At 35.7% G+C, this 26,790-nt stretch overlaps 1 protein-coding gene across 3 annotated transcripts in view; it reads right to left on the reverse strand.

Annotated features, from left to right (window-relative positions):
- RABGAP1L (RAB GTPase activating protein 1 like) overlaps window positions 1-26,790 on the reverse strand; it is a 665,842-nt gene that overhangs the window by 270,755 nt on the left and 368,297 nt on the right. For all 3 annotated transcript variants that reach the window (XM_057728667.1, XM_057728668.1, XM_057728669.1), the window contains exon 14: window positions 26,053-26,166. In XM_057728667.1, the coding sequence (XP_057584650.1) occupies window positions 26,053-26,166 (114 nt within the window). The remainder of the gene's footprint in view (window positions 1-26,052; window positions 26,167-26,790) is intronic.

The following is a 26,790-nucleotide window of genomic DNA, read 5'->3' on the forward strand; positions in this document are numbered from 1 at the left end:
TTTTCTCTTGATGCTTTAAAGATTCTCTATCTTTAATTTCTGACATTTTAATTATAATGTATCTTAATGTGGGACCTCTTTGGGTCCATCCTGTTTGGAACTCTCTATGCTTCTTGGACCTGGATGTCTGTTTCCTTTCACAGGTTAGGAATGTTTTCAGCTATTGTGTCTTAAAAAAAATTCTCTAACCTCCCCTGCTCTCTTCTCTTTCTGGACCCCTATAATGTGAGTGTTAGTGTGCTTGAGGTTGTCCCATAGGCCTCTTAAACTATCCTTATTTTTTAAAATTCTTTTCTTCTTTTCTGTTCAGCTTAGGTTATTTCTACTATTTTGTCTTCCAGTTCACTGATCTGTTCCCCTGTATCATCTGATCTACTGCTGATTCCTCCTAGTGTACTTTTTATTTGTTATTATATTCTTCAGCTATTTGGTTCTTCTTTATAATTTTTAATTCTTAAAATTTTCACTGTATTCATCCATTCTTCTCCTGAGTTTTTTGAACATCTTCATGATTATTACCTTGAATCCTTTATTGGGTAGACTGCTTACCTCCTCCTTGCTTAGTTTTTTTTCTTTCTTTATTTTTTTAAATTTTTTTTGGCTGTGTCGGTCTTCCTTGTGGCACACGGGCTCTTTGCTGTGGTGTGTGGGCTTCTCTCTAATTGTGGTGCGTGGGCTTCTCTCTAGTTGTGGTGTGCAGGTATCTCTCGAGTTGTGGTGTGAGGGTTTTTCTCTTCTCTATTGTGTTGCATGGGCTCTAGGGTACATAGTCTCTGTAGCTGTGGTGTGCAGGCTCCAGACCATGTGGGCTCTGTAGTTTGCAGCACATGGGCTCTCTAGTTGAGGTGCATGGGCTCAGTAGTTGCACACAGGCTTAGTTGCCCCATGGCATATGGGATCTTAGCTCCCTGACCAGGGATCAAACCCGCATCCCTTGCATTGCAGGATGGATCCTTTACCACTGGGACCACCAGGGAAGTCCCCCTTGTTTGGTTCTTTTTCTGAGGTTTTGTCTTGTTCCTTCATTTGGAACATATTCCTCTGTCTCCGAATTTTGCTTAATCCTCTGTGTTTTACTTGTATGTATTAGGCAGGTCAGTTATATTTCCCAATACTTGAGAAGTGGCCTTAGGTAGGAGCTATCTTATGGGGCAGAGCAGCATACTCCCTTCTGGTCACCAGAACTTTACGCTCTAGGGCTATACCCTATGTGGGACCCTTCTGTTGTGGCAGGATGCACTGGTAGTCAGGGCTGGCCTCTGATCTTGTTGGCTACCAGGACCTCCTCACGTGGAGGCTGTCAGCTGAAGGTGGGCAGGGCCAGATCCTGGCAGGAACCGGCTGCAATTTACTTTAAAATGCTTTAAAGTATTAAAATGGATTAATTCAATATAAGGGTAGATGGACAGAGAGATATGTGATAAAAAAGTAACAAAATATTAATTACAGAGTCTAGGTGACAGGTTTATGGATGTTCACTGTACAATTCTTTGAGCTTTTCTGTGTATTTGAAAAATTTTTGCAACTTTTGGCAGAAAAAAATCTGTGTCTGTATTCTGCCTCTTCTCTCTGATCTGGACTATAGACTACTCTTCTGGCTGGGGTCCCAAGAGAACTTTATATATTCATTCAGCAAGTCACTATTTACTGAGCACCCATTATACAATCAAACATTGTGCTGAGGCAGATACCAAGATGAGAAGATATGGTCTATGCTCCTCAGCTCAGAGTCTTGTTGAAGAGTTCAGCATGCACAATGAAAAAATACACAGCGAGATAAGTTCTGATAGATATGTGTAAGAACAGAGGGAAAGGGTGGGTAACCAGGTCACGGTGCAGTGAATAGAGATAAAGGCAAGGGAAGCATCTCAGACAAGGTGACACTGTCTTAATCTTAAATTAGAGGATGTGACCAGAATTGCTGCAAGCTTGGCCTCACATTCTTGAAGGAAGAATTTAGAGATTCTTCAGGTATGCTTCAGGGAAAGGGCATGTACAAAGGCAGACAAGTGCCAGACACTGTGCTAAGTGCTGTTCCACATTCTCAATTAATCCTCACAAGCCTATGAGATAAGAAAATTGACATTTACAGAGGGTAATTAACTTGGGCAAGGTCACATTGCTAGAGCCAGCATTTGAACCCAAATCTTTTCGAATACAGAGACTTTACACGTAATACCTTTATTATGTCACTGCTATAGATTGTGTTTTCCCAAAATTCGTATGTTGAATCCCCCAAATAATGGTTATTTCGAGGTGGGGCTATTGGGAGGTGATTAGGTCATGAGGTAGAGCTCTCATGAATGGTATTAGTGAACATATAAAGAAGACCCAAGAGAGCTCCCTTGCCTCTTCTGCCATGTGAGGACACAACGAGAAGATGGCCATCTATGAACCAGGAAGTGAGTCCTCACCCGACACTCAATCTGCCAGCACTGTGATCTGAGACTTCCCAGCCTCAAGAACTGTGAGCAGTAAATGTTAAAGCCACCCAGTGAATGGTATTTTTGTAATAGTAGCCTGAAAAGACTAAGACATTCACTTAGACTGTGTGCAGAATTATTCTTCTTAGACATTTATGTGTTTGGGTCCAGGTAAGATAGGAGGGCCTACCTTCCATTTGTCTTGTGGTTCAATAGAGATGGAAAATAAGATTCTATACTCTCAAAAGAAATGACAATCTGATCAAGGGCAGCTTAATATTTTTCAATCCATAACATCTGAGTTTAGGGAAGGAGAATGTTTATTTTCTTTATGTAATATGCATGTTTATTAACTATGGGTAAAACATAGACATGAAAACACAATTAGCTGTTAAAGCTTAATCGTATTGGTGCTAACATTTGTAAGTTCTCCTTATTAAAATTAATATGGAAAACACTTGACTTTTTTTGTCTTGTGAATAATTGTTATGCATTGATAGAGATGCTAACTTTGAAAATAATTTTTCATGGTAGTGGGACTTTGTTTGCCAACCCAAAATACACACTAACCATTACTGCTTTTGAATTACCTTAAAATGATTAAGGAAAGTTTTTAATCTTACAGCTAGATAGTCTAAAGACTTATCTATAACCTTATTTCTCCTAAAGCACTCTCACACACAAACCTTTATCAGATTGGTATAGGAAATACAGAATGGTGTTTCTCTTTTGTTCCAGAAATGGGCAACATACAGTACTATTTTATCAGACAATCACACTTAAAGACGAAGGAAGTTCAGACCCACAGGAAGAATGAAAAGGGAATCAGAAGATGTTCAACAAGACAGAGAGACTGCTATGTGGGCACACAAGAAGGGAATAAACTTCTAAAACAGATTCTCATTTAGCTTCTTGGTACTGCTAAAGTACTGATGTTGATTTATTGGCTATCGATAGACAGTAGTTAAGCTCACCACCTGTAACCATGATATGTTAACTGTTTCTTCAAACTCTAACCTAAATATTGAGCTATCGCACAACTTACTATAGCTCTAAGGACAATACTAAGAACAAGAAATATTAACTCAGAAATCCTCACTTTAACAGGAGCTTGACATTTCTATAAAGCAATTTGCCATTTATTAGTTAGACAAACTGTTTCATCTATCAGTACGATGAACTGCCAACATGAGGTCAAACAAATCAGCCTTTGGATTATTGCTCAGTAGCCCTTAAGTGAGTATGTTAGGGAGAAACAACCAAGTATAAAATATGTGGAATAAATTCATTTATAAACTAAAAAGAGATCTGTTCTCACACAATCAGAGAGACAAAAAAAGAGATACCCAGGAAAGACTATTTTAAAATAATGCCACAATAAGCTAAATGAAAAGAGGTCACAGAGTTACAAGAATCATTAAAATACAAGATTGTCTAAAAGAAATTAGGATAACATTTAAAGAAAAGATTATTTAATATAGCACAAGAATACAAGTGGCATTTCAAATAATTTTTAGCATTGATTTTTCTAATTGTTAACTAGCCAATAACATTTATTTATTAATAACTGCAATCTGATTTCCAGATATTTATACACAGTGATTTATTTAACACTTAGAACAATCCTCTGAGATAAGTACTCTAATATACCCATTTTATAGAAGAAACTAAGGCAAAGAGAAAGTAAACAACTCGTGCAAGGTCACCCAGTTAGTAAGCAGCAGGCCAGAATTCAAACTCAGGCAGCTCCAGTTTTCAAACGAACGCCCAGCTCCAGAGCTCACGGCCTTAGCTACTGTCACTATACAGTCTCCAGATCTTAATCACTGTTGACAAATGTGGCAGAGTTCAGGTGAGCAACAGTAAAACCTAATGATAAAACATAAATTTTTCTTTTTGCTATGTATTCAATAAATATTCACAAACTAATCAGAGAGAGAGCTTTAGTTAAAGAACGCAGAGGAATGATAATCACAAAGTTTAGGACAGTGATTGACTCTGCTGAGGAGTCACTGAAACAGAGGAGCGCCTGGAGTACTCAAAGATACTGGTAATTATATATTTCCTAAGTTGTATGTACAAGGATGTTGCTTCTATTATTGATGTTTTAAAAATCATAAATACAAATTATGCTTACTCATTTGAATGTGTGATATATTCCATAATTTAAAAAATTTAATTAAAGTTTTTAGAAACTACTTATTAGCAACATTCCATTCAATGGTTTGTGTTAAGATTTTATACAGAGTGAAGTAAGCCAGAAAAACAAATACTGTACGCTAATGTATATATATGGAATCTTAAAATATGGTACTGATGAACCCAGTGGCAGGGCAAGAATAAAGATGCATATGTAGAGAACAGACTTGAGGACACGGGGCGGGGAGGAGGAAGCTGGGGCGAAGCGAGAGAGCAGTATTGACATATATACACCACCAAATGTAAAACAGATAGCTAGTGGGAAGCTGCTGCATAGCACAGGGAGATCAACTCGATGACTGGTGATGACCTAGAGGGGTGGGACAGGGATGGTGGGAGGGAAGCTCAAGAGGGAGGGGATATATGTATAAATACAGCTGATTCACTCTGTTGTACAGCAGAAACTGGCACAACAATGTAAAGCATTTATACTCCAATAAAGACCTTAAGAAAAAAATAAAGCATATACTCAAAAGAAAAAAAAAAGACTTCAATTTGGATGACACCTCTAGAATATAAATATATGAAAGACACACACATTGAGTTTCACTGGAGTTTAATATAATGATTAAATTAGTGAAACAGACAACCAATGAAAACGTCTCTTCTTGGAGAAAACCATATATATGTACAGTAGATTCTCATTACTTACAGTAGTTATGTTCTATGAAGTTTCTGTAAACACTGAATTAGCAGATACTCAATCACTGTCCCTAGGGGATAGAGTGTTTTAGGCTTCTGCACGTCTCTGGTCACATTTTCGGCAACTGATCAATATATAACCTTGCATCACATGTGCTTCTATTTAAATACAACTTATTTAATATTTATTGTTGACTCATTAATGCTGAAATCACAGTCAACACCACGATCGTTCATGCCTGAATGAAGTTTATCTAACACATGTATTTCTTCCATAAGGCCCATCACATACTTCTTGTGCTTAGCAACCCTAGGCAACACGTCAGCACTACACTTTCGGGACATTTTAAACAGCAAAATCACCACCAACAAAATCACCTAAAGCACAAAAACATGGCACTAACTATACTGCAAAAAAGACACTTGTGTATAGTATGAAAGTTGAAACAAGAAGACAGAACATCACCTGGTTTCATCTCAACTTGGCATGTATGCATCAGGCAATTCGGATTTCCACACTGTGCCCAGGCACATCAGTGAATGACCACAAAAGAACCAAGAGTGCTGATTTTGGGGTTACAAATAAATCTTAGCAAGTATGTGAACTTGCAAATATGGAATCTATGACTAATGAGGATCGACTTTGTGTGTGTGTGTATCCTCTTGGATCAGTATCTATCCATCTCTACATATCTTATTGAGGATATATATCTTTTTGGACACACACACACACACACACACACACGTTCATATCCAGAATTAAGTTGAAACTGTTTATTTCTGATCAGTCTACAAGACGCAAATCAATACAAAGCATTTTTAATTAATAAAACCAAAATTGCTATTGATTAGAATAATAAATTATTAGTTTTAAGAAAACATCAGAAAAATCAAGTAAATGAAAACTTAATGTGAATGTATCCCCACACTACAATTTAAAGTTTTAAAATTTGGTTATAAATCAATATTTCTATTAAAAATTTTCAGTATTAATATCCCTTATTATATTCCTTTTCCCTCAAGCCTTTAGAATATTATCAATGACACATTTTTTTTTTAATTTCTTCACTATTCAGTACCAGTAGTCCACAGTGATGAACCATTCATTTACCATTATTTTCTGTGAAAATCAGCATGTGTTTTACCATGAAAGCAACATGGTTATGAGGTTCTCAGATTAACTGAAATCACAAAATTAGCCCCTCACTACAATGACCAGGACAATAACTCTAAAATAATTCATTGTTAAAAAGTTGACTTAAAAGTTTTCTAATAATGGATCTAAATGCCAAATACTTCAAATTCCAGCTCTGCCATTTACCAGAATTATTTAAATTTCCTAAGTTTCAATTTCTTTGGGGCAACACATGTTTACTGAGAGTCTACTATGTGAAAGACTGGTCGAAGTAGTGAACAAAATGGACAAAAATATCTTTGCTCTCATAAAGCTTATTTTCTAGTGGAAACAGATAACAGCCTAAATAAATAAATACCAACATACATACAAACATACGTACACATATGTTTGAAAGTAGTAAGTGCAGTGGCAAAAAGCAAAAGGAGTGCTGGGCTAAGAGGAGATTGCGATTTTAAGCAGGGTGGTTAGGGCAGGCCATACGGAGAAAGTAACACTTGAGCAAGAAGTCAAGGGAGATAAAGAGCAAACCACGCGCCTCTCTGGGAGAAGATTGTTCCAGGCAGAGGGAATAGCCAGTGCAAGGGCTCTGATGCATGAGCAAGTATGGCAAGTATGGCTGGGGCAGAACGCATGATGGAAAGAATAGTAATACATGAAGTTTAAGTATAAACTTCATTTCTATCCTAATGAATAAGATAGAAAGCCACTGAAAGCAGAAAGACCACGTGGATAATTATAGTTTAGACCAGGGTGGCTGCAGTGGAAGCGGTGCCAAACAGTCAAGTTCTGGGTGTATTTTGAAGACAGAGCCAAGGAGACTTCCTAATGGATAGATGTGTGGTATTGTGAAAGGCAGTCATGTACAGTCTGTCGACCTTTGCATGGCGGTAAAAGAGTGTGCCGTAGACCTGGAATATTTCCACACATGGAAATAAGGAGCCCTCACAGTTTGTGCTGGGCTTACTGCCTTACTTGGGAATATCTTTCCCTTTTCCAGGCTTGATGTGCACTTCTTTGTTCTGCTTAAGTGTGTGTGTGTCATATGGCACCTGCCAACCCCATTGTTATCTATGTTCTTGGCGAGAAAGGAATGTGGTCCTTCCCTGCAGTCCTTCCCTGCAGCACAAGTACGTGCAGACCATCTCCCTGCAATAGCTGCAGGGTAAGACTTGCTCACCACAGGTGACTAACACCCACTATTGAAGCTGATCTTGCTCTCACTTTTCTATGAGAGTAAAGCATTGTTCCTTCCAGTACCCGTGTGAGTTGCGTCTTTCTTAATAACCCCAATACCTGCAAACCATGCAGTGGGTTGACACTCTGGGATTGCTGCCCCTGATGGTAGGAAACAGTTGTTACTTTCTTAACATGTAGTGTAAGAGAAAGAAAATATAGTCAAGGATGATTCAAGGTTTCTAGCTGAGCTACTGGAGAGCAGAGTTACTACTGAGATAGAAAAGACTATGATGATCCTTTGTGATTTGGAATACATTTGTTTCACTTTTACTTTTTTAAAATTTTTATTAGAGTATAGTTTACATTTGTCTTCTGACCAGATCATTTTCAGTGCAGTGATACAGGTGAAATCCTGACTGATATAAGTTTAGGAAAGAGTTGGAGAAGAGTTGGTTACAGCAAGTATAGGCAAACCTTCTGAGGACTGTTGTGATAAAAGGGGAACAGATGTCTTAATCTATAACACAAAAGTAATAATAAAAACCACCATATAAGCTTATTTGAGAATTAAATACAGTGCCTAGCACATACTGAAGTGCAGAATAAATGGCAGCAATAACAAGCTGACATCAAGGAGGATTACTATGTCCTTTTTCCAAATACTTCATTTGAGCCATCATCAAAATGAATATGAAGCAATCTGAAAGGGGTCTTACTCACTACTAAAACTCTTACGGATTTTTAGGTTCACTCACTTCTTGAGAACAAGCAGTTTTCCACATATGCAAAAAAACAACAACAACAAACCCACCGATTTGTTTAAAGACATAACTTGTACCTCTTTTTTGTTCTCTCTTTGAAGCCAGATATGCCAATGTAAGTCTCACAAGCAAAACTCATGAAAGACAGAAAGGACATAAAATTCATCTTTAAAACATCAAGCTACCATTTCTTTCCTGTAGCCATAAGGGAGAGCAAGACAGACACACAGAGGGGTAGCCTGGCATGGTATACTGCACCCTAACCAGGATGACAAGGTCATCTATGTGGGGAAGTGGTGGCCAAAAATGGGGAATCAGTGGCTGACAGGATTAGGTGTACATGCAGGGTGACATTCTGGCACAGGGTGTTAGAGCCTGACCATGGTAGAGAGGCCATTTGTGCAAGAGAGAAGTGACAGCAGCAATGCGAGATTGGTTACATATGGGAATGTTGACCTAATGGATAAATATTTTAAAGATAATGGGAGCTGGGTTTCTCACTGTCAGAGAAGGGAGTTACAAATGCAGAAATGAAGAACACTAGAATTAATCCTCTGGTGTTGGACTGCAATTGGAAGTATTCCTATGAATCCATGTTCCACATATATAAACAGATATAAAAACAAATGTGGGCAGTAACATCAGCAAACAAAGGCAGAGTAAGGATCTCCAAAAATGTGTTTCTCCTTAACAACAAGAAGAATGGCAAAAATTGTTAATAGCAACTTTTTCAGAGCTCTGGATATTGAAAAAGGTTTGCAGCAGCCTGAGGAACAATTATTAAAAAAAAAAAAAAAAACCACAACTGAATATTGGTAACGACACAGAAGTGTGTGGCATTTTTAACTTTTCCATCCCCTGCTCTGTAGCAACATGATGACCTTGAAAACTAACAGTCTGTATGTGCAGCAAAAACAAGCAACCTGGCAGCCACCAGAAGGAGCAAAATGGGGCTAGAGCTCCTGCAAAGAATCACTCCCAGAGAATTATCATTATTTCACCTGTCTAGTGGTTCCCCAAAGATTCTACCTGCAAGGCTCACTCAATATGAAACCCTTTTCCCCAGGGGCATCTGTCAAAAACAATTACAGGCAACTGTTTAAAATTGTGACTGCCTGAGGTTGTAGATAAAGTTGGAGCAGACAAGAAACTAATCAAAAGGCTTAATGGGGAAAGTTTGGAAACAAGATGTCCATAAGGGTTATGAAAGACTGGGACATATTTCTAAGAATTGATAGGGCCATATCCATGCATAAGGCTGCAGAGATGCTCAAAGCTTTGTGTATGCTCAGGAAAGGCCTGAGAAGGCTTTAAGCTCTCACCTCTGGCTGACCCTGAGAGTCTGCACAAGCAGGAAATAAAAGGCAAGACAGAGTTGTCAGCTGGCTGGCTGAGTAATGAAGGCATACCTAAATATACACACAGAGCCCCATGGCAAAGAATGGGAAACTTACTGGTTACAGGCGTTTAAGGAAATATCTGTCCAGTCATTAGCTGACCACCAAGCAGAGACTTCAGTGGCCACACTTGACAATGAATATAGACTTCACAGAATTAGTTCACAAAAGCTACCAACAAAACTACTCTAACAAACAACAACAACAAAACCTGGCAAATCCATAGAGAAAGAAAGTGTAATGACTGCCAGGGGCTAAGAGCAGGGATGATGGGGTGTGACTTCTAATGGATACAGGGTTTCTCTTTGGAGTGATGCATATGTCCTAGAATCAAATAGTGGTGATGGCTGCACAACCTCTTGAATATGTTAAAAACCACGACATTGTGTACACTTATTCAAAGGCGTGAATTTTATGGTACGTAAATTATATCTCAATAAAAAATACGGATGCAAATGTATATTTGTGTGCATACACATGCATATATACGTCTATAAATATATTTATACGCATATACATTTCCTAGTCCTGTCCACTGAGGTGACTTGCAAGCAATGACATCCCAGTAGCAATGAATATACCTAGCACACATATCTTGGTTTCTTATCCTTTTTGACTAAAGAAAACAGGGCTCCTTGGAGAAATGGCTAATTGTAGAACTAGGGCAGAGAAAAAAGCTTGGAACATCTTTTTGAGCCGGAAAGAAAGGCAGTGCTCTAAGAGTGATAGAATTTGTCTATTACTTGAAGGTCTTAAAGGTCTCCCACTGTCCAACTGGCGACAATCTGAGCACCAAAACAAACAATGATAGTAAGAGAATATAATCACCTGAATAAAATGTGGATTCATGAGTCCATGTGAATACTATAAGTAAGAAATAAATGGAAAGTCTGATGAGTAATGGGATATTTACATAGTTACAAACTGTTTCACACAAAATACTTATTAATTACAAAGGGAAAAAGAGTAACTTCACAGCAGAGAATCCTGGTAAACAGTATCTTATTTCCCTGGAAAATGGGAAAAACCACAACTGTGTGCTACCTGAGAGGAAGAAATAAGAGCAGATCATTCCTTCTGTGTTATTCCTGCCAAAGATATATAACCTAAATCTAACCATGAGGAAATATCAGACAAATGAAATTGAGGGACATTCTAAAAAACAACTGGCCTGTATTCTTCAGGTCAGTAAAGTGAAGAGAAGGGTGAGAAACTGTTCCAGATAGAGGGGACTCAAGAAGGCAAGACAAGAGAATGAAATATGTGATTCTGAACCAGATACCTTTTCTATAAAGGATAATATCTGGACAATTACTGAAACCTGAATGAAGACTAAGGCTGAGGTGGTAGCAATATATCAATGTTACTTTCCTGATTTGGATATTGTATTAAAGTTATGCTGGAGAATATTCTTATTTGTTAGAAAACACCCTAAGTATTTGGGAGTGATGCTGTATCATGTTGGTAAATCACTCTCAAATAGTACAGGAAAATAAAATTTTGTACTTGCAACTTTCCTCTAAGTTTGAGATTGTTTAAAAATATATATAGAAATATGGAAATATACATACACATATATAAATAAATTTGACAGGATCATTTTCTCTGTTGATTCTAATAATAAAAACTTGGAGTTTAAAAAAGGTTATTAAGTTTTTCCTATATGCTGATAAAATGGAGAGTATCAACACAAGCTCTAAAAATAGATTTACTGATATGAAATAATCTAAACACTGGTGACAATAAATGTAGAAGGCTAGATGTTCTCGCAAGTATTCACTCGCAAAGCAATTTTCTTATCTAACATAGCTGGCAAAATTCCTAGATGTAAGTTTCCTTTTATATAACACTAAAAAAGAGCCCTTGGCAACAACTTAAAAGCGAACTGATATACCCATTTTTTTAAAAAAAGGAAATGTAAAATAACTACCATATCCTTAAAAAAATTTTAATGTCCCTATTTTAAGAAACTACTGTGTGGTTATGGTAAATTAATCAGAGGGTTTAGTTTATACTCTTGGACTTTTGATGTTTTTAAAAATGATACATAAAAGATATCATGAAGGAACTCTACAAAATAAAGAAAGGCAGCAGGTGAAGGAGCTTAACCTGAATAGTTTTTATTAATAAAATTACAGAAGAAGGAAATGGTAGAAATAGAGAGCTTTTTCAGAGTTTATATACATGAAATTTTCATCTAAAATATCAGTATGGTGACCATGAATATGCACCTCTCAGATCTCCAACAGTGGGGAACATAATTGACCAAGGGTCCCAACTGCTGTGCTGTAAGATTCTTCCCTACATTTGCAGCAAGGTCACACTTGTCATGGGCTGCTCCCAATTAATGACTGAGCACAGCAAGAATACTAAGGCAGGCCAGCTTCTGGGAGAAGTGGGAGCTCACAGGCAACCCCAGTGACCTTGCCAAACTTTCCTTAAAAGTGCACTACAGTCTAAGACACTTCCATCTGACCTTTTTTCCTTTCTCTCCTCTTCTTTTGGGGTCAGACCAGCACTGTGGTCCAGTGGCTCTCCCAGCTTCCTTCCCATTTTCTCTTACAGGCATTTTCCCTAATACATTTTTTTTTACACATTTAATCCCATCTTGATGATAGGCTTCCTACAGGACATGGGACAACACAATCAGTTTCATCAAGTCAAGACTGTAGAGTTAATTGTATTGACTCCAGATAACTAGTACTGCACTCTGCTCTCTGGGACAAAGAAAATGTCAGAGATTGCCTCTTCCCTCAAAGACTGAACACAATGCAGAAAAGAAGTAAATGAAATTAATCAGATAACGTTCAAAACAGAATTCATAATAACCTAAATTTTACAGAGTATTTTTAATCTGTAAATCACTGTGGGTTGAAGTGGGTAGGACAAGTTTCACAAAGGAAGTGGGCAACTAAGATCTGGACAGATGGGAAGGAGGAGGAGAGCAATTCAGATTCACACTCTTCCAAGGTCTTTAAAAGATGCAGGAAGAGGTCTGGTTAAGGAGGAGGCTTCGAAGGTATAAAGACATTGCCAACTGCATAACAATTAGTAAACAGGAAATAAGTGCCCATAATTCTATAACTAATTAACTCACAAATAACTGAGAGCTTATTATTTAGGATATTTAAGGCATCTGAATCTGGTATAGAAATAGATCTCTATTTTGAGAAAAATCATAAATTCTGGAGGTACCATGAGCAACATTTTATTCGAAGGTTCTTTGTGTATGTCTTTGCAGGTTAGATTTGCTTTTCCTTTTCTATTTTAAAAAGTAATCTTACTTTTCTTCTTTTCCTCAAAGAGTAACATTTTCTAAAAAGAGTGACTATAATCAAACCCTTAGGATATACATTAACCCCTGTATTCTAATTTTATACATTTCTGTCATCCTCATAATCCCACCCTTTCTCTTCTTTATTCTAATACTGGTGTGACAGCTTCAATTAGCCTTTCAGTTGAAAGACTACAGGCTCCACAGAAACTACAAAGCTATTTCAAGCTCTTATGCAGCCAAGCACATAAAGAAATTTTAAAAATCTCTTCACACACTCTCAAGAGCATTACAAATCACTTATTTTCTTTCCAGGACTCCAGCTTCACAAACCTGACCTTTTCATTGTTACAGTCTCAGAAGAAAACTCCATATTTAAAATAACATTATATCTTCCCAGTTGAGCTCTGACTCATAGAAAGTCTACCCCATTAATATGTGTATTAAAAAGAACAACCCTCCCAACATCCCTAGTGTATGACTTTAGTGATACTAATATAAAAAAGTTTTTGAAATATTTATGCAAAAGCTAAGTTCAAAGTTAACCCCCAAACACACACACACACACACACACACACACACACGTGAAGCTTTTTAACTTTAGGTTGCTAAGATTTCTTTTTATGTGTATGTATATGTGTAAGCATGCATCTGACATTCTGAATGGCTACAAACATAACTGTCCTTGGCAATGAAGCAGAATTAGCCTATTCTACTAAAACATAAAATGTGAAATGAGTGATTTAAAGGAGGAGAAAAAAACTAAATAAGCTCTTACTCTGAGAGATTAACATTTATCAGTATGATAACCCATCATCCCACTGTAAATAAGATCATCGGTGAAAGTTTCCCCTTTCCTCCCGAAAATCTGAAACTATTAAACAACAATATGTCTACTGAAAAGTTTGAGGAAAATATTATAATAGTTTGATCTCATATTTCCTCACAGTAGCTAAATAATATCTTATAGAAGGGGAAATTTGTGGGAAAGTTCCTGCAATAATGCTAAGAATAGCTAATCAGAGACTTCAGTGGTTTCACACTGTCAAAGACATGAAAATTAAAGGGCAGGGCCCATCAAAGAGGAAGGTCTCCAGTAAATACCTCAGAATTTTAGTTGAGATCCTGGAAGATCCTCACCCTCTAAGCAAGAATTAGTCAAAGCTGGCTCAAAGGGATACACCATACTCCATCTTCCTACCAGAGGAACACTGAATCTGCTATGGAGTAAAAGATCAATAACATCATCCAAAGCCTTCATAATTTTTCATACACAAGACCCAGAATTCTATTAAATATGACCAAGCATGAAAAAAAATGAGCAAATAAATAAAAATCAAGAGAAAATAGGAATACATTCATAGGTGATCAGATATTAGACTTTATCAAACTTGGACTTTACAATAACTATGATTAATATGTTCAAGAAAATAAAAGAAAAAAATAATTTCACCAAGGAACTGGAATCTATTTTTAAAAAGAATCAAATAGAAATTCTAGAACTGAAAAATAAAACAACAATAATTAAGAACTCAATAGATTGGAAAAAGTATTAGTAAAAAGTATCCAGATGGACTCACCAAGAAAGGATGGAAATATACTAAACAGGGTAAGAGACATAGGGAATAGTAAAATATTAGTACTTGAACCTCCAGAATAGAGGACAGAGGCAAAACAGTATTTGGGGAGATATTAGCTGAGCATTTTCTGAAAGTGACAAGCTATATGAAGCCACAGATTCAGTAACAAACTCCAAGCAGTATAAAGAAAACAACACCTAGGACATATTATAGAAGGAACAAACATAAATTAAAAAATTTAAAAGCAAAGAAAAAAGATGCATTACCTTTAAAAAAACCATGATAATACTCATAGCCATCTTTCAACAGAAATGATGAAAGCCTGAAGACAACAGAATAACATCTTTAAAATGCTAAGGAAAAATCACACCAACCTAGAACCACATGAAAATATCTTTCCAAAATAAAGACAAAATTATGAAGTTCTTAGAAAAGTTAAAAAGAAAGAAAGAATTTTCACCAACAGACTTTCACTAAAGGGATATAAAAGACAGCTCTTTTAGCATAAGGAAAATAATCTCAGATGGACCCAGGCAATGCAGAAAGAAATGAAGAGCACAAGAACAGATACATAGGTAAATAAGTCTAAATGAACACTGATGGTTTAAAACACACACAAAAATATCCTATGTGTGTGTGTTTGGGGGATTGATACACAAACATAATTAAATACATAACAATAATAGGACAATAAGCAGAAAGTGATACATGGAGTTAAAGAGATGTAAGTTTCTTGTATTATCCTGGAAGTGATCGATGTATCCATTTAAGATGGATTCTACAAAGCAAAGAATGCACATTGTGATCTCTAGGGTAACTATTAAAAGTATAAAAACTGCATAACTAATAGTTACAGAGTGGAAAATGGAAAAAAAGAGGAAAAGAGTAAAAGATGAGACATAGACAGCACAAATAGTGAGATATTAAGTTTAAAATCAACTATATCAGTAAGTTCATTATATGCAAATATACTCAATATCCCAATAAAAAAATACGATGGTATAGATAGTTTAAAAACTCAATTATAAGATGCTTAAAGAAGACACACATTACATATAAGGACTCAATTGAAAATGAAAGGATATTAAAAGTAACACAATGCAAAATAAAGCTAATGTGGACATACATCAATGTACAAACTGGCAATAAGAAAGACATTTTATAATGATGATAAGGTTAATTCAATATGAAGACATAACAATACTAAATTTGTATGCACTTAATAACATAGCCTCAAAATAAACTTGGCAAAAATAAGTCCAAAACTCACCACTAACTAATAGAACAGACAAAAAACAAAAACAAAACACATAACAACAAAAAAAGTAACTGTAAAGAAAATCAGAAAAACATGATTACAAAGTTTATCCAATTGAAACCAAAATAGGTCATAAAGCAACTCTCAACAAATTTCCAAAGTGTTAAAATCATATAGAACATATTCTTTGACCATTGTGAAATTAAGCTAGAAATCAATAACAAAAAAAAAATTTAGAAATCATTGAATGTGATGGATCAAAGTAATCACTATGGAAATTAGATAATATTTAAAACTAAATGATAATAAAATATGACATCAAAATCGGTGAGGTTACAATGAACTACTACTCAGCAATAAAAAAGAATAGAACACAAGCACTCAACAACATGAATGAATCTCAAAAGCATTATGCTGGAGAGAAGCACAAGTATACACTGTATGATTCATTTACATTAAATTCTATAAAATGAAAACTAATTTATAATGGAGAAAGAAGATAATGGGGTTGCCTGGGGTCAGGTATGGGTGGGGGGATTGACTGCAAAAGGGCATTAGGGAACTTTTTTGGGTGATATCAATGTTTGTTTTTTTAACACATGAAATTTTATTGAAAAAGAAAAAATGCAGATATCAAAATAGAAAGCAAATATATAATAGATAAAATCAACAAAGTTGAAAGTTGGTTCTTTGAAAAAACCAAGAAAATTGGTGAACTACTTCTTCAATGCAATACCAATCAAAATCCTCAAAGCATCTTTTCCCCTTGAAATCTGCTAAGTTGATTCTAAAATATGGAACTACAGAGACCAAGACAGTAAAAATAATTTTGAAGCAGAACAAAGTTGTAAGCCCAACACCACCAGATAATAAGACTTATGGTAAATCTATTTTAATTGTGATAGTGTGGTATTGGTATAAAGATAGATAAGTAGATAAATGGAACAGAGTGGTCCAGAAATGAAAACAGCATTTTGAAGAAATATATGCACTCGCATGTTAAGTGCAGCAGCAGTCACAATAGCCAAGATATGGAAACAGGCTAAATGCCCATCAATGAATGAATGGATAAAAAAGATGTGGTATATATACAGCAATGGAATGGTATTCAGCCATGAGGAAGGAGGATATCCTGACATTTGGGACAACATGTATAAACCCTGAGCACATTATGCTAAGCAAGAAAAGTCACACAGAGGAGGACAACTGCTGTATTACATCACTTATCTGTGGAATCTAAAAAAGTCAAACTCTTAAAAAACAGAGTAAAATGGTGGTTACCAGAGGATGTGGTGTGTAGCAGGGAGATAAGACTGATGCTTCTGAAGGGTACAAACTCGCAATGAGTAGTAAATAAGACATATAGATCTAATGCACAGTATAATGAAAACAGACGACAATATTGTACTATAATCATCAAAGATGCCAAGAGACTAAAACTTGATTATCTCATCCACTAAGAAGATAGGATAATTACGTAATGTAACAGAAGTGCTAAATACCAATACAACAGCAGTCATATTACAATACATAAATGTATCAAATTAACAGGTTGTAAAGCCTGTTAATTTGATACATTAACTTTATATAATATGTCAAACATATTCAACAACAAAAAAAGAAATTAAAAAGAAAGACAGAATTAGGGGGAAAAAAAAAAGAATGGTCCAGCTATAGACCCATGTATACATGGATCTGATTTATGACAGAGAGGCTGCAGTAATACAATGAAAAAAGAATGCTTAAAAATAATGCCGGATCAATCAGAGACACATATGGAAAGAAAATAAACTTGACTTCTATCTTATACAAAAATCAATTGTAGATGGATCATAATCCTCAATGTAAAAAGCAAAAGAATAACATTTCTATGTTACATTAGAGAACATTTTCTTGACTTTGGGTTAGGCAAACATTTCTTAAGCAGGAAACAGTAACACTAACCACAAAAGGAAAGATTAATAAATCTGGCCTCTTTAAAAATAATAGCTTCTGTTTATCAAAAGATATCATCAATAGAGTAAAAAAGCAAGCCATAGAGAAGACATTTGTAATACATATAACTGAAAAAAGGATTCACACCCAGGATATATAAGAAAATCTCCTACAAAGCAATAACAGAAAACCTAGTTGTAAAAATGAGCAAAATACAAACAGGTCTGTCATGACAGAGGATATCCTAATGGACAATAAGCACGTGAAAAGACGCTGATCCTCGGCAGTCCTAAGGGAAATGCATATGAACCACAATGAGAAACCGCTGCACATCCAGCAAAATGGTTAAAATTTAAAAGCTTATCAGGTTTTAGTGAAAATCCAGGACAACTGGAATTCTTATACACTGCTGTTTGAAATGTAAATGGTTAAACTTTGAAAATATGTTTGGCAATATCTACCAAAGGTGTACATGGCCATATCCTTTGACCCAGAAATTCTGTTCCTAGTAGGTACCTAACAGATATGCATACATATGTGCATGAAAACATTATTAATACAAGCGTATACACACCAGCATTACTCATGACTGAGAACAACACCAAAGGCCCACCAAGAGTAGAATGGATACTATACTGTGATGTAGTCTTACCATGGAATATTATGCAGCAATGAAAACAATGAATTCCTGCCATGTACAATAACATGGTTCAATCTCATAGACAGTGGGGAAAAAAGAAACCATACACAAGATACAGTTTGGGTCAATTTTTTAAAGATCCAAAGGAGGTCACATGTATGAATGTACAATACGGGAAATAGAGTCAATAATTATATAATATCTTCATCTGGTGACAGATGGTAACTAGGCCTATCATGATGATCACCTTGAAATATATAGTAGCATCAAATCACTACGTTGTGTAACAGGAACTAGCATAGTGTTGCAGGTCAATTATACTTTAAAAACAAACAAACAAACAAATTAGGATCAGATTTGTAGTTACCAAGAGGCAGGGGGTGAGGAGAGGGAACTGGATAAAGGCAGTATTTTATATATGAAAGTTCCTAAGAGAGTAAATCCTAAGAGTTCTCATAACAAGAAAAAAATACTTTTTTCTCTTTCTTTAATGTTGTATCTACATGAGATGACAGATGTTCACTAAACTTACTGTGGCAATCATTTCATGATGTACGTAAGCCAAATATTATGCTGTACACGTTAAACATATAGAGTGCTATATGTCAATTATATCTCAAAAAAACCAGAAGGAAAAAATAAAGTTCAAAACAAGGCAATACTAATATATGGTAATAGATATCAGAATGCTGTTTACCTTTAGGGAAGGTAATTACTGGCAGAGAAAATAAGGGAGGCTTCTAGACTGCTAGCAAAATTCTTTATCTGTGTAACCTATAGCGGTTACACAGGAATGTTCATCTGGTAAAAATTCACCAAACTATATTCTCAATATTTGTGCACTTTACTATATGTACATTAAATGTTAGACTTGTTAAAAATTTTTAACGGTAACAATGAGACCTAAAGTGATTTTAAGAAAACTATTCTTTATAAAGATGAAGGCCTAACATGGATGAACCTTGAAGGCATTATGCTAAGTGAAATAAATAAGACAGAGAAAGACATACTGTATGATCTCACTCATTTGTGTAATGAAACAAAACAACACCACAACACCAAACTCATAAAAAAAAGAGAGATCAGATTTTGTGATTACCAGACTATGAGAGGTGGGGGTTGGGAGAAGGGAAACTGGAGGAAGGTGTTAAAAGGTACAAGCTTCCAGTTGTAAGATAAATAAGTGGTAGGGATGTACAATATGATGAGTATAAGTAACACTGCTGTGTGATATGTAGGAAAGCTTGTAAGACAGTAGATCCCAAGAGTTCTCATCACAAGGAGAAAAAATTTTCCTTTTCTTTTCATTGTATCTACATGAGATGATGGATGGTCACTAAATCTACTGCAGTAATCCTTTTACAATATACGTAAGTCAAGCCATGTTGAAAAAAAACCTTTTAAGTACACCTTAAATTCATACACCGATGTATGTCAATTATTTCTCAATAAAACTGGGGGGAAAATGAAGACTCTGCCTTCTTACAACCAGCTATAAGAAAAAAACACATTTTCTAAGTTTGATATCCAATTTCTATTTGTTACTATTAGAAGTCCCTAGGGTCTCATTAAAATCCTTAAAGGCCCTAAGCACTAAAGAGATTATGGTGCCCATTCCCCATATGTAGTTCAAATAATCTAAAGATTTTTTGAAAAAGGAAGCAAAGTTGCATGCTGAAATTAACATAACTTCTTTCTGGAATTTCAGATTATAAAATTATAGATGAAATTATTAAAGGTGAACTTATTTTTCTTTTGTGGGACCCCCAAAGCATGTCCTTGTATTATCTTCTGAGTAATCCTGTACTGGCTGTACCAGGAAGAAAATAATCAAAACATTTACCTTGACTAGGAGCCTGAGTAACGCCAAGGACATTGGTTGAAGACCCTACTAGTACCCCTGATTTTCTCTTTATTATTACTATTATTAAGACATTGACATGCATAGGCATATAAGACCATTTTCTTCTTCACATTTCATTTTTAGCCTGACAGAAAAATATTTTCTAGCCCTTTGGATTTCACTTGCAATAATGATACTAAAATTCACTTGCAGTTTAAATACTGTCCCTCTAATATTAAGAAAAGCCACCACAGTAAAAAGAACATGGACTCTGCAGGTAGACAGACTTGCCTACAATGGAATACTAGTTTCAGAATTTCTTATCTGTGTGATAAGAGTAAATTCTTTTAACCTTCCTGATAATTTGTTTGCCTGAGTACAAGAACAGAAATACAGTTTTTATTTCCAGGATAACGGTCACAATATGTAAGATGACATGTGCACACGTGCCTCGCACAGCTTCTGGTATTCAGGAGGCATTTAATAAATCATAATCTTTTCTTCTTCATCACATACATGCAATCATAATAGTGCTGAAGAAATATTACAGAATTTTAAGCTAACAGATACGGGTTCCAATTAGTCTCTGCCATTCGGTGACTACATAATTTCTCTAGCCCATCTATAAAATGAAGGGAGTTCCTCCTGCCTTAGGGAGGACCTAGAGGGATCAAATAACAACACGTACAGAAGTGCCTTCTAAACCACCGTGCTTCACAAGTTCCCACTATTACTGTTATGATTATGCCAATCATCATCTGAATATGACGAAGGTTCTCCAAGCATTCCAGCATGACCTAAAAGAATTAATTTTTTCCTTAAGAAAATTAATTTGTATGAGAATACTCTGCTATCCCTCAAGGTCTTCTGAAACCACTTAATTCGACGTTCACTAGGATGTGCTGGCAAAGCAGAGTGGCCCCAGGGGCTCAAAGGATTCCTCAGCAGCCCCCTGTCTGGATCTACCTTAGAAGGTTGCAGTAAATCAAAGAAGCATGTCAGCAACCCAAGAGTGAGAGAGAAGGTATACCAGGAACAGAAAGACCGGCTAGATTCTCCAAAGGCTGTCTGATTCCCTGTAGGTACCGCTCCAAACTATGAAATCCTTTTGTGCATTTTGATCCAGGAATGCCTGTCATTCCACACCAAAGAGCCCTCATTCTGGGGCCAATCACATGAGTAGGAGGAGTCCCACAGGTTGTTCAAGCTGTTGGGCAAACTGGGCTATGCAGAGTAAAGAAGAGGGAGCTATGATGTGTTCAGAAAATCTGTCATTCAAACTAGGGATGATTCAGGAGCCCCAAGGAAGAGAGCTGCATTAAGAGTAGTCGAACAGATAGGAAATAGTATTGAAAATACTATCGTCTCCATGAATAACAATTCACCCCTATAATCACAAATACCCCCATAAATCTAGAAAACAATATAAATAATGCATGATTATATCTAATTTCACAAGAGTCGGTGATCATTTACATTCTTCAAAATCATGCACCAGATCACTCATTATTTTGGTATCAAAATAACTCCTGAAATGCTTTCGTTCTTACATTAAATCCAATCTTGTTTTGAGAAAAATATTTGCTGCAACAGGGGTTAAGTTTATTTTTGTCCTTCAACAAACCATTATACTATCAAATTATTAACTCAGATGAACAAAGGTATTGATTTCTCTGGAATATATTCAATCCCTCCCATTCAATTCACAGCAGTAGCCTCTTTTATATAAAGCAGTCGCAGCAATGAGAAAACCTGAAAAAGCAACATGCCTCAAATTAAACTGCACAAGAGTCACTTCAATCTATTCTGCTGTGAATAATGTTTTACCTAATTACTATGACTAACTCATCTTAGATCTTATAAAGAGATGAATATCTAGAAGTAAATCACTAAATGCACTTCATTTCATGCGTGCATGATACACACTCCCAAACATAATAACAGAAAACCAGGTAAAGTTTTCAAAGTCAAATCACACTCCTTTATAGTCCTGGTATTGACAGACAGAGCTAAGACCTAACACACGGATTAACTGCTAAATTCTGCATTCAATATGTTGTATTTTAGAAAAATTTTTTTAAAACAACACAAAATCATAGCAAATTGTAATTAGAATAATCTTATCACACCCCACACTCTTACTGAGAAGGAAATTTTAAAAGTGATTTTCCCAAACTCTTAGTTCTGCTTAGAGGAGAAATCAAGACCAGAACCACATCTCCTAACGTTTAGTCCTTTAATCTATGCCAACCTGTCTCCCAAATAAAACCAGATTTTACATCATATGTAAATTAGAAAAGTCCTAAAGATACTTGGGGAGGAGTAGTATATTTTTCCTCCTTTAAAGGACACTATTTTAAAACATGTTATTGACATAACTAATAGCAAAGAAAGGAGGGAGGGAGGGAGGAAGGAAGGGAGAGAAGGGAGAAGGGAGGGAGGGGAGAGACAGGGAGGGAGGGAGGGGAGAGAGAGAGAGGGAGGGAGAAGAGGGAGGGAGGGAGGGAATGAGGGATGCCAAAACTTTCTCATTTCCAAAATCCTATGAATCTTATTACACTTTCAGTTCTACTTCCACACATAAATTTATGACAACAGAAGAATCTTTGAACCATTTCGATTTCCTCCTACTCTGAAAAAGATATTAAAAGGCAAAAACTAAAATTGACAAGGCCATTAAAACATGACAGTGAGTTTTTAACTGTCTTCCCTCTAATCTGACAGTTCAGATCATTCCTCATTTCACCAGTCACAGAAAACTTTTCAGCTACAAAGTCAGACTCTTGTATCCTTGAAACCAGAGTTGATTTCTACACTTATTCTAACTGAAATTCTCTCAATAATTTCTGTCTCAATTTAAGAGCACAGCATATTATATTTGTAGAATAGGCTCCATTGATGAGGAGTTGTCAGAAGTAAATGAGGTAATATATGTGGAAGTACTCTGTAAATCCAAAATTATTATAACACATGGAAGGTACTGTACTAAAAAAAGTCTATAAGTGCATTGCTGCTGTGAATACCACCACTCTTACTGGTAAATCATTAAATGCATTTCATTTACAACCAGGAGTGAGACAAGGATGTCTACCATCATTACTTCATTTTAACACTATAATGGAGGTTCTGGTCACTACAGTAAGACAAGAAAATAATTAAGGGGATAAAAAGAGTAAGAATTGGTAAAGAAGAAGCAAAACTGTCCTTATTTACAGATTATGTAACAGAGTGGCTGATTTAAGGTCAAGGTTTTATTACTGTTTATTCAGCTTTGTGCAAGGTACGCAGGATGGAAACTCAGTTTTATTGCTGAGAGTGTGAGGTATGATGTTAGATATTATTCTAGAAATAAAAATGATAAAGTGATAGAACAGGTAGACCACACTCAGTGGCCTTAAAAGTCATACATGGTAGGACAGAGGTTATATGGCTCAAAATGAATACCAAAAAGCAAAGGAAAGTGGATTACGAACTTGAGAAGAACATTCGATTCTAAATTACTCATAAACGTGCTATCCTTTTTGCGATTATCACCACCATCTGAGGTTTTCCTGCAAGAGGACTGGACTGCTAACTCACAGCAGATCAAGAGGAGAAGGAATTACCGCGATTACAAAACAAGCAGTCCACATGGTAGGATCCCAGCAAATTTTGGCTTCTCCAACATTTTTTGATATATTCATCTCTTCTCTCCTCCATTATCAAAGGCTATTGTAAAGTTATGTTTACGTAATATATATTTTAGTACAATATTAAAAGCCATTTACTACCTTGAATTTTGAAATATTTTTAATATGATCCTTTTGTTTTCCACATGTTCATGAAATGTAGTACAATTTAAGCTACCAAGCAATTATAATGTATCTTAGAGCTACATTTTTATATTATTTACTCAGAAAGCACTTTAAAACTGTAATCATGTTACAAAATATACACTGATAATTTAAAATGGCTACACAAGCTGTGTGAATGTATAACAAATACTTTTTAGTGAATTCAAGGTTGGATTATCTGCAATACGAAAGCAAGGGGTATGAGTTACTTAAATGCACTGACTAACTTTCATCTTTGTGTTTAGTAGTGTTTCAGATATCTCCCCTCTAAATATTACATGATGAAGCAAATACTGTTTTTACTACAATGGAGCAAAACTGTAAAGCAGAGGTTGCAAGCACCTAGAGCCATCTGTTTCAGTTACATGAATAAAGTATCTAGTATCAATCAGAGAAAAACTGAAAGAAAAGTTACTGAATGGCTGAAAATATACTAAATGCTAGGAGAAAAATGTTAAATAACAGAAACTATATAAGTTTTGATATCTTCCTTACATAAGCCAGAGACTAATTAGCTTGTAGAATTTCAAAACTGGTAGAAAAAACTTTTTTAATAATTACGTTTTCCTTTTACAAGCATATAATGAATACATTAGACACTTCTTGTGGTGTTTGATGGTTTTAGGCATTTTAAAACCTAGGTGACATATCACCTTCCAGATCAGTACACTCTCAGACTTTAATTCAGTTATGCATTTCTAGCTCTAAATGATATATCCATATAAAGATAGATTTCTGATCAGTGTGTACATTTATAACCCTCCAAAATGGCTACATCAAGAGAAAAGAAAAGAAAAAAAACAAAACAAAACAGGAGTAGGCAGAGGGCTAAAATATAAACATGCAAGAAGGATTTTAATCAAAGCGTGACATTTGCAGAATTAAACATCAGTCCTACTTGGTTAATACGTGCAGGCAGTGCTTTATAAGTGCCACTTAAAAAAACAGTAAATATTAAATGATATTTCTATGTGAGTATATTTCTGACTACCTACTGGCTAATCTTTGCTACTTAATAAAAGGCTAGATTTGATTTTTCAGAAACTTATTACCTAACTTGAAAATTAGCCATGGTGTTTGTTTTTTCTCCATATTATTACAGGATTTTTGTGCAGTTCACTATTCATCAACAATCTCTACTGGAATGGTAGGTAAGGACAAATGTTGAGTATACCCATCACACTTAGTAGGGCATCCTAATTTTGAGGACAAAGGGCAAAACTTTATTTAATGGAAATTTTGCAGTTCTGAGTTGTGGCCTCAGTTAGCATGGACAATATAAGTTAATGATATATAATGATTTGAAAAAGTCATTCTGCATTTCTAATATAACTTTGAGAAATTAATAATCTGATAACTATTCGCCACTAATAAATGCAAAGTCTTTTTTATCCAAGCAATGCATATTTACTGAAAAACAGGAAACAGTTTTCTTCCAGATCTACTAACAATGAGGGAGACGAAAGATTTCAAAATGCTACATAAAAACTGCACAAAGATGTATGATATGACCTAACTCAGAGTACATCAACAATGTCAGAGAACTTGACAGTATTCAAACACAGGTGCCACACTGTTTCTTACTGCTGCCTACTGTCAAAAAATTGAGACAAGTGCCACATTATCCTGTCAAATGGACAGAGTCATCAGGACTCCTCTGAGCCTTTACTGCGGTAGCCTGAGAGGACCTTCTGTTCCTTTCCTATTAGCATCAAAGCCAAACTGAGGTCATACTACACCTCCTCCCTCACAAGAAGCCACACAACATGCAGTCCAAAAGTCACCTTCAGGACTCAGTACTGAGGATCTGGTGGTGTAAGTGAAAAGCAGAGAACACAACACAATGCAAATAAGAAACGGAGACAGAAAAAAACATCTAAAAATCTTTAAGATGGGTTCCTAAAATATAGCCCTGTACAATAAGTCAGAAAAAAATAAGGTGGAGGGTCCTACCTTGCAGATCTTGTAGAGAGATTCCTGGCCATCTCCTCCAGTATCTTTAAAGTAATCATGTGCAGGAAATGTACGATGAATATCTCGAGTAATAACACTCTCCTGGGCTGAGTCCTAAAAAAAAAAAAATAGACTTGGTCATTAATTTAAAATTTCTCCTTAATTGTGGAAAATAATATTCACATGTTAAAAAATTTAAAACAGTACAAAAAAAGTATGCTGCCCTCTCCACACACACACAAAACCAACCAAAACCCTGCCTTCCATCCCAGACACATAGTCCCATTCATCAGAGATAAATACTATGGACAGTTTCTTTTGTGTCCTTCCATCCATTTAACCTTTAGACGTATGAGCTTATGTTTATGTGAGGGGGAGAGGAGGGAGGGAAGTTGTATACACACATCTCTATCCTTTGCTTTTCAAAGCACAAACAGAAGTAAACTATCTGCTCTTTTCACTTAACAGGATAACTTACAGAATATTTTTTATCAGTACATGCAAATATATTTTATTCTCTTTAAGAGCAACTATTAAAAAGAATGAGGTCATCTGGATATGGACATGTAATTTATTTAATATTTTATTAATAATTTTTTTTGCATTTTTTTCTATTTATATCACAAATAATATCACTAGGAACATTTTTATACATACATGTTCAAAATCTATTCCTAGATATGGAATTGCTAGGTCAATGGATATTTGCATTTCCGTTTAAGGTACTTTCCCTGCGGA

This window comes from Hippopotamus amphibius, chromosome 3 (genome assembly GCF_030028045.1).
Source record: "Hippopotamus amphibius kiboko isolate mHipAmp2 chromosome 3, mHipAmp2.hap2, whole genome shotgun sequence".
NCBI classification, from domain to species: Eukaryota; Metazoa; Chordata; class Mammalia; order Artiodactyla; family Hippopotamidae; genus Hippopotamus; species Hippopotamus amphibius.